The sequence below is a fragment of the Notechis scutatus genome, chromosome 2 (assembly GCF_049901735.1).
Source record: "Notechis scutatus isolate UNSWTSFEM ecotype Mainland chromosome 2, rNotScu1.2, whole genome shotgun sequence".
In the NCBI taxonomy this organism is placed as follows: Eukaryota; Metazoa; Chordata; class Lepidosauria; order Squamata; family Elapidae; genus Notechis; species Notechis scutatus.
The window spans coordinates 267,693,894-267,702,368 of record NC_142010.1 but is presented as its reverse complement, the minus strand read 5'-3'; the positions used below and the strand labels follow the sequence as shown (position 1 = coordinate 267,702,368).

The 8,475-nt window shown below is 60.0% G+C and overlaps 1 protein-coding gene across 1 annotated transcript; it reads left to right on the top strand.

Moving 5' to 3' along the window:
- Positions 1–1,354: 1,354 nt before the first annotated feature.
- On the top strand, positions 1,355–8,462 carry STOML2 (stomatin like 2). Its single transcript, XM_087958781.1, has 10 exons — positions 1,355–1,482; positions 1,588–1,725; positions 3,077–3,176; positions 4,378–4,436; positions 4,682–4,783; positions 5,602–5,736; positions 6,013–6,157; positions 6,521–6,600; positions 7,305–7,433; positions 8,186–8,462. The coding sequence occupies exons 1-10, from the start codon at positions 1,420–1,422 to the stop codon at positions 8,324–8,326; spliced, it is 1,092 nt and encodes a 363-aa protein (XP_087814907.1). The 5' UTR covers positions 1,355–1,419; the 3' UTR covers positions 8,327–8,462.
- Positions 8,463–8,475: the final 13 nt, after the last annotated feature.

Below are 8,475 nucleotides of genomic sequence, written 5' to 3'. Positions count from 1 at the left end.
GTTTCTGGCTATGCTGCATCAAAGTTTGAAATTCCCCAGTCGAGAAGCAGCGAGAGACAGAGAGACAGAGACAGAGACAGAGAGAGAGAGAGAGAGATTTTGTGGCCCAGTGGTTAGAATGCAGTATTGTAGGATAACTGCATTCCCACTGCCAGCAGTTCAATCCTGAGCAGCTCAAGGTTGACTCGGCCTTCCATCCTTCCAAGGTTGGTAAAAGGAGGACCCAAATTGTAGGAGGCAACATGTGGACTCTAAACCTTCCAGAGGGGGCTGTGAAGCGCTGTGAAGTGGTGTATAAGTCTTAAGTCACGGGTGTCACACTCGATTGTGTCACATGATGTGACATATGACTTTTTTTGCCTTTGGGGAACCAGGGTGGGTGTGGCCTGCGTGGGAAGCATCCAGCCAGTGGGCTGCCAGCTCGACACCCCTGGTCTAAGTGCTACTGCTATTCCCCTGGACCCATCAGGAAGTTGCTGATGTGATGAAAGCCTAAGCTAATTAACTTAATTAAAACTTAACAGCAACCTGGGCAATTTACAAGAGCCCTGGTGGCACAGTGGTTGGCATGCAGTATTGCAAGCTAACTCACTGCACTGACAGAAGTTCGATCCTGACCAGCTCAAGGTCAGCTCAGCCTGCCTTCCAAAGTCAGTAAAATGAGTGTCCGGATTTTGGGAGGCAACATGTTGGCTCTATAAACAGCTTAAGAGAGCCTGGGTGCAAAGCGGCATGTAAGTCCAAGGGCGGTTGCTTCACTCTTGTATTCCTGGGAGACTTTTCTTCTGAGCGATCAATGTGGGTTTAAAGGGTGGCTGTGTGAATCCTTGCCAGCATCTGCCAAAAGGGCAAAGGGGGACATTTAATGGGAAGGAAGGCGAACGCATCACACGTAGGCTTTACTGAATGGGAGAAAAGCGAGCCTGAAGGACTCCGGCCTGTACACCCGGTGCTTGGAAGCCGCATTTTCCCTGCCGAGAGACCCTGCAAGGCAAGAGTCCTTCCCCGCCATGAGCGAGTTGTGGTTTTTCTCTTGCATGGAAACCGGGAAACGACCCCCCCCCCTTATTGCCCCCCCCCCAGGCTGCATCCCTCCCTCTCGGGAGTCTCCTTTGCTCCCTCTCGGCGCTCTAACGGGCGCAGCAAATGAGGGCGAGCCTCGGATACGGAAGGGACGGCGATCTCAGGGACGGCGACCCGACGGAACCTTAAGGAACTTTCGCCCAGAGAATGGCTGGGCCCCTTTGAGGGGCGGAACCAGCGGCCTCGCGGAACGGTTTTCTCCCGGAGCGTGACGACGAGGAAACGGCCGGCCGGCGCCCCATTGGCTGGGAAACAGGAAGAGGCAGGCTTTCTTCCCGGAAGCGGAAGCGCGGCGGAGGCTTCGGAGCGGCGGACCGGCGCTGGGCGGGCGGCACGATGTTGGCGCTGCGGGCGGCGTGCGGGGTCTCCGGGAGGCGGCCGTGGCGGCCGTTGCTGCTGGTGCGGGGCGCTGAGGGGGCGCTGGGCGGGGGCGCGCTGAGGGGCGTGGCCGGGGTCGGTCCCTGCCCGCCAGCGCCCCTCAGCCTCTCCCTGGTGGTCTTGCAGGGGGCCCGGCGGGCGGGTACCGGGCCGGCGCGGAGGAGCGCCTCGGGGCTGCCCATGAACACGGTGGTGCTCTTCGTGCCGCAGCAGGAGGCCTGGGTGGTGGAGCGCATGGGCCGCTTCCACCGCATCCTCGAGCCGGTAAGAGCCGCGGGAGGGGGACACCCAGGAGGGCATCTAGTCGGGCTCCGTCGCCACGGCCGCTCCGGCCAAGCGGCGTCCGGCCCCCGCCCGAGGATCTCCGTCCCTTCCGAGCCCCGCCCGCCTGTCCAGCATCGTCCCACCCCCCGCCATCCTTTGCTGAGCCCCCCCTTCCCGGTGGGTGGGTTGGGGGAGCGCTTCTCAGCCGCGGCCCCCAATTGTGGAGAGGCCGCCCGGATCCCTTTTAGATACACGGCTTGCGGGTGGGGGCGCCCCATCCCCAACGATGAGCCGCTGCTGAGCCCTGCAAGTTGAGGCAGCCACGAAAACGCCGTTTTGGTCCTTAAAGCCAGCAGGCCTGTGGGGGGGGTGTCCAGCCTTTGCCTCCCCCCGAAGCTTCTTGCCGTGGTTGGGACTGGGGGCTGCCTCGGCAGGGTGGCTGCCAAGCTCTGGTCGGCTGAGCCCTCCAGGCAGGAGTCGCACCGGGAGGGGCTGCTCAGCAGAGCTTGGGCTCCGGCCCGGCCCTCCTCCTTTCTTGCTCAGAGGTTGCAGGCCCTTCCTCACCCGCTTGCGGTCTTCTTGCGGGTAGTCCTCGACTTACAACCACAGCTGAGGTCAAACTTTATGTTGTTAAGTGAGTTTTGCCCCATTTTATGACCTTTCTGGCCACAGTCGTTAAGTGAATCACCATAGTTGTTCAGCTAGTTACATGGTTGTTAAGTGAATCTGGCTCCCCCATTGACTTTACTTGTCAGAAGGTTGCAAAAGGGGATCGCGTGTCCCCAGGACATGCTTCAGCAGTCCTAAGTGAGAAAAATGGTCATAAGTTGATTTTTTTTCACTGCTGTTGCAACTTTGATCACTAAACATACTGCTGTAAGTCGAGGACTACCTGTGTTACCTTTCCTGCCACGTGCCCAGAAAAACTTGGAGCTGGCTTTACATTTTTGTCAGCTAAGGGTGGTGGCGATGGGCCGCCTGAGGACCTGAGTTCCCAAAAACTGCCAGGCTATATGGCTCAATTAGCCAGAGAGCCGGATGCCACCATGCTTGTGAGTTGTGTGGGGAAGGAATGAGCCCGTCTAAATCTCAGCTTCCTTGGAGATTGTCTACTGCCAGGCCAGAAGCATCTCTGGCCTGGCTGCAGCTGCTTTGTTTTTGAAAGAAGAGGCCGGACGACTCCCTCTTTAAGGATGGACTAGACGACCTTGGTGGGGGCTGTTTCACCGGGAGGTTTTCCAGTAGAGCTTGGACGGCCATTTGTCTTGGTCCCAACCAAGCTGGTGATGCTCAGATTGCCGGAGAGCCGGAGAGAAAAGGATGATTCTTGCCCTTTGCTGATCCTTGCCAGGGACTGAATTTCCTCATCCCACTCCTAGACCGCATACGCTACGTCCAGAGCCTCAAGGAAATAGTCATCAACGTGCCAGAGCAGTCGGCGATTACTCACGGTGAGGAGCCCGGGGGGGGGCTTGACCATTCAGAGATGAGCCCAGCTGAGTTGAGGTGGCCTTGGTCGGGTGGGGTGGCTGGCCCGATTCATTCCTGCCGGGAAGGGCTGCACCACGGAAGGGATCCCACTCAGTACAGGGAGTCCTCGACTTACAACAGCTCATTTAGTGACGGTTCAAAGTTAACCAACGCACTGAAAAATGTGGCTTAGGACAGTTTTTCACACTGACGGCTGTCGTGGCATCCCCAGGGTCCTGTGACCAGAATTTGGATGCTTGGCGACTGGTGTGTCTTCATGACGGCTGTACGATCCCGGGATCCCCCTTTGTGACCACCCCCAGCTGGCTTTTAACCACCAAAGTCAATGGGGGAGGCCGGATTCGTTTAACGGCCACACGATTCGTTTGACGGCTGCAGTGATTGACTTAACAATGGTGGCAAAACTCATTTTAGCAGCTGCCCTGTTTACAGGCAGAAATTTGAGGCTCAATTGTAGTCGTAAGTCAAGGACTGCCTGTAGTTGCCAGTCGGATATTAGCGGTTTGGTTTCATGGTCCCTGCTGGAGCCTAATCCCTGAAGCGCTTGAGGGCGAGCCGCCCGAACTCTGACAAAATGTGGGGGCCATGCTAATAAGGCTGGGCTGCCTCATTGGAATGATTGAAGGCAGCATGCTGTGACTTTAAAACCCCCGCGAGAAGAGCTTCCAGGTGGCCTCAAGGGCTCTAAAACGGATGCAAATGACCAGCTGTCTGCAAAGGGTATCAATCCTTCCGTTCCCCACCGTCCAGTCAGAGCTGAAGAAACTTCTTGGATGAGAAGCAAAATGGCTTCCAAAAAAAAAAACCAGAAAGTCCAGTTGCCTCTTGGAAAAGCCCCCTTGGGACATGCAGCTTCAAAGCAGAAAGCTGGGGGTAGTCAGAGGGTCATTGATGGGGTCCAGAGATGCGCTCGGACTGAGCATAAGAGCAGAAAGCGGCCAGGCCCATCCGCTTTGATGGCAACCTGGACTCCACTTAGCCTGGCTCTTTAGCCCACTTCCTTAGGCGTTTGGTGCCTGTGGGGGCTTTTGCCCTTGGCCTTGGTTGAGAAGACAAGAGCCCTGGCTGAGCGGTCCCAGTGCTGGACTGACCCCTGGCCTCTGGGCCTTCCCTAAAGCTTCGCCCTTGGCTTCCGCTGAAAGAACTCCGGTGTCCTTGCAGATAACGTGACCCTCCAGATCGACGGGGTTCTCTACCTGCGCATCATGGATCCCTACAAGGTACCAGGCGGAAGCTCCGGACAGGGTAATGGGGACTGTTCAAGTCAGTGGGGTTGTGGGGCTCCCCGAGGTGCTTTTCCTCCGTGGTTGTAACCTGCACGGATTTTGGAGGCTTGGCAGATGAAAGCAGAAGGATCTCTCCTGAGTTGACCTTTTTAAAGCGCCAGGACTCTTAACCGGCCTGGAAGAGGTTCACTTATTTCCCGGTTCCTCTCTTCTTCCCTATCCTCCTCTTCCTCCTCTAGGCTAGTTACGGGGTGGAGGATCCCGAGTATGCCGTCACTCAGCTTGCCCAGACCGCCATGCGATCCGAGCTGGGCAAGCTCCCCCTGGATAAAGTCTTCCGGGTAAGCAGCAGCAGAAGAGAAGGAAGACCCTCCCGCTTTGCGCTGGGCGAGAGAAGAGCAGGGTGTCAGGCTTCTCCCGGCTTGGACATTGAGGAGAGAGAGACCCTCGACTCCGTTTGTGAAGGGAAAGGTTTGCTTTTCTAAAGTCGAGCGGTTACAGCGTAAGCAAAGCCGGATCCGAATATTCCCGCGCAAAGCCTGGGCTTTTCCCTCTTCCCTGGCCCTCGGCCAGCCCATCAGTGTCCAATGATGTCCGAATTAAATGCTTTGGGAACGGCTTTGAGGTTTGGCGCCTCTTTGGTGGAGTTTCTCCATTCCGTTCTCACGGCCATCCTTGGTCAGCCGGTTGACACGTCTGGTTCCTGCCACCCTGTCATTACCCCCTGCTTACCTCCCCCGTCTCTCCCTCCCACCGCATTTTATGGCAGCATGCCAGCTAAGCGAGGTATCCTGAGGATGGCGGACCTGACCCCTAGGCTGCCTCCCCAGGATTTTACGTCAATAATCCAGATTAAACCCCTGGCTGTCAGCGCAATGGAGGGGGGGAGTTGGTTGAAGAGAGCTACGTGGCCTTTTCCTCTCACAAAGAGCCCGTTGAGGCAAGAGCAGCCAGCAACTTCTGAAGAAAGTGGAGGGACCAGGTGGGGCCCACAGAGATGCTCCATCTGGCTGCCTCGGCTCCCTAGGATGAGTGGGGCCTGAGCAGAGCCGGGCCAAGGAAGGCGCTAGCTGGCGGGCAGGGGGTCAGGATGGGCTCCAGGGCAGCCTCTGTGCCCTGCCCTGGCTGGGCTCTCTGACTCCACCCTCGTCCCGCCCAGGAGCGTGAGTCCCTCAATGCCAGCATTGTGTACGCCATCAACCAGGCCTCGGACTATTGGGGCATCCGGTGCCTGCGCTACGAGATCAAGGACATCCACGTGCCTCCCCGGGTGAAAGAGTCCATGCAGATGCAGGTCAGGCGGCCATTCCTGGGTGCAAAGGGAGCCTTGCCAGGCAGCCCCGCCCTGGCGCTTGGCTTCCTTCCTTCTAGGGTGTCTCCTTTCGCCAGCGGCCTGGCTGCTGCTGGCATGAGGGCGAGGCGGGGGTCGCCTGGGCCAAAAGGAGGCTAGGATTTGGGGCTCAGGGTTTGTAGCCGGAGCGAGAGCTGAACTCCTGCAGGCCCGGCCTGGGAATGGGTCCTTTCATCAGGAGGCGGGAAGGTCCCCACTCAAAGGCCCCGTTGCTTTCAGGTGGAGGCCGAGAGGCGCAAAAGGGCCACCGTCCTGGAGTCTGAAGGGATCCGAGAGTCGGCCATCAACGTGGCCGAGGGGAAGAAGCGGGCCCAGATCCTGGCCTCAGAGGCTGAGAAAACAGAGCGCATCAACCAGGCTTCTGGTACGCAGAGCGCAGGAACGGCCCCAAAGAGCAGCTCCTTCCTTCCTGCCCTGTGCGGGGCCCGTATCTGGCACGGGGGGGCGGGGGGGGCAGAGGCCCTGGGGATCCCAGGAGGGCAAGCCCAGACGCTGGAGGTCCCGACCTCCTTCCAGGGAAGCCTGGCCCTTCGGCTAAAGGCTCCTTCCAGGCCGCCTGGGCCAAGGGGGTGCTGGGCTCAGTTCATGGGAGGCCCAGGCCTGCCCCCTCCCCTTCTCTGCCCCCACTGCGACTTATCTCCCCCCTCCCCCTGCAAGAAGGGGCCCTGTGGGGCAAGGCCCCTGGGAGGAGGGCCACCCCAGACTCCCCTGGGCTTCTCTCTTTCAGGGGATGCCAGCGCCATCCTGGTGAAGGCCCAAGCCAAGGCCGAGGCCATTGGACTCCTGAGCATGGCTCTGACCCAGCAGGTGATCGGAGGGAAGAGGGAGGGAGGAGGGGTTGGCCGGGCCAGGGCTGCCCCTCTTGGCACCTGGAGGAGGAGGAGGAGGAGGCTCCAAGCGAGCCTTCGGGTGGGGCTGGAGGGAGCCTGGATTCATGAGGGGCAAAGGAGGTGAGGGGACCGGCTCTGTCGGAGGCCCTCCTGGGTTCTAAAGAGGTTAAGGCACCAGGGTGCTCGAAAATGGAGACCGGGAGTTCGTTCGCAGGGTGGTTGGGGGAAATAGGAATCTGTGTTGATATGTTAGCTGCCTTATTTGTAGAACAGGAATGAATGGAATGGATCTCCTGCTGCTGCCCCCCCCCCCGCAAGGTTTCCTCTGAAGAGGAGGGCTGGGATGAAGGTTCCCGGCTGGGAAGGAGGCTGTGCTCGGCTGGGGTCCAGGGTGAGGGAGCAGCCCACCCTTGGAGGAGAGGGGAGGGGAGGCCTGGCTATTGCTGGGTTGGAGGCCCTCCCCTTCCTGGGGCCCCAGCAGAGCAGCCTTGACCGTCCTCTGGGCAGAAGGAAGATGGGGGGTGAATGAGGCTGGTGGGTTGCGTCCGGAGTGGCCCCTTCTTCCTGCTGTGGGCGAGGGAGGGAGGGAGGGAGGGAGGGGTTTCTGTTACGAGAGAGCCCAACGGGGGCTTCAAGAGGCCAGGAAGGCCCCCCCCCTCACGCTCCCTGCTCTCTTCTCAGAATGGCAACATGGCGGCTTCTCTGTCGGTGGCTGAGCAGTACGTGCAGGCCTTCTCCCACCTGGCGAAGGAGTCCAACACCATCCTCCTGCCCACCAGCACCGGAGACGTCACCAGCATGGTTGCCCAGGTCAGCCTGGCACACAGGAGGGGACCCTGGGAGTTGCTGGCTGCCGCCCAGGCCCAACCTCTGGGCCGGTGGAGGGGGGGCTCTGCGTGAGGGAAGAACAGCAGCGCCAGGGGTGGGGTGGGGTGGGGGAGACGGCCCGCCTGGCTCCTCCAGGGCAGGGGGTTTCCTTCCTTCGGCTGAGGGCGTCTGGAAATCAAGGCAGCCGCAGCAGGGAGGCAGCTGGAGTTTGGGGTGCATCTGCTGCAGCCAGTCTTTCTGATTTTGGCACCCCAGTCTTGGGGACCCTCTCTTGGGGTGGGGGATAGGAAGGGAAGAGTTGCTGCTCCCCCCACCCCCCCGTCACTTTCCCAACCCCTGCAGATGGCGTCCCTGGCAACCTCTTTGGGGGTCTTGGAGCAGCCTTGCTTTTCTGGTTGGAGGAGGGAGATTGGGGGACGGGGGGTTGGCCTGGCTGCAGAGGCCGGGGGGACGGCTAGATGGCAGTTGCAACATGCAGGATGCTCTCTCTGGGCGTGGGGGTCCCCCTGGCTTGCCTGGAATGGGGGACACCAACAGATGGCAAGACCCCAGGGCCAGGTGGGGCCAGGTGGGGCCTAGGTGGGCTGGAACGCTTTGAAGGGCTCACGGACTGCCTCCACCGGCTTTATTCTGGGGGGGCAGGAAGGACTCGCCTCCTGGGAGGCTCCCCAGCTGTGGTGGGGCAGCCCCCTCCCGCCCCCTTGGTGATGCCCCCTTGCTTTCTTCCTCCGCAGGCCATGTCCATCTACTCCTCCCTGAACAAGAGTCAGGCGCCCCCTGAGGGCCTGGAGGACCCTGCTGCCTCTCCCCACTCGGCCCAGCAGCCCCCCAGCAGCCCCAGCTACTTGGACCTGGAGGAGTCAAGCACCAGCTAGCCAGAGCCCACGGCCATGGGGCCGGAGAAGCGCCCAGCCCCCCCAGGACTGCGCCCCAGGGAGCCCCAGGACACCCCCTCCCCCCGTTTATTTTCGGATTGGATTGAATCATGTTGTATTAAAAGGAGATGGCAGAGCCCGTGTCGGCT

Bases quoted from the DNA above. Each gene is read 5' to 3' on its own strand.
- STOML2 (XM_087958781.1), top strand. From the start codon at position 1,420: ATGTTGGCGCTGCGGGCGGCGTGCGGGGTCTCCGGGAGGCGGCCGTGG. The intron at 1,483-1,587 runs GTGCGGGGCGCT...GTGGTCTTGCAG, and splicing joins CGTGGCGGCCGTTGCTGCTG to GGGGCCCGGCGGGCGGGTAC. The intron at 4,784-5,601 runs GTAAGCAGCAGC...CGTCCCGCCCAG, and splicing joins CCCTGGATAAAGTCTTCCGG to GAGCGTGAGTCCCTCAATGC.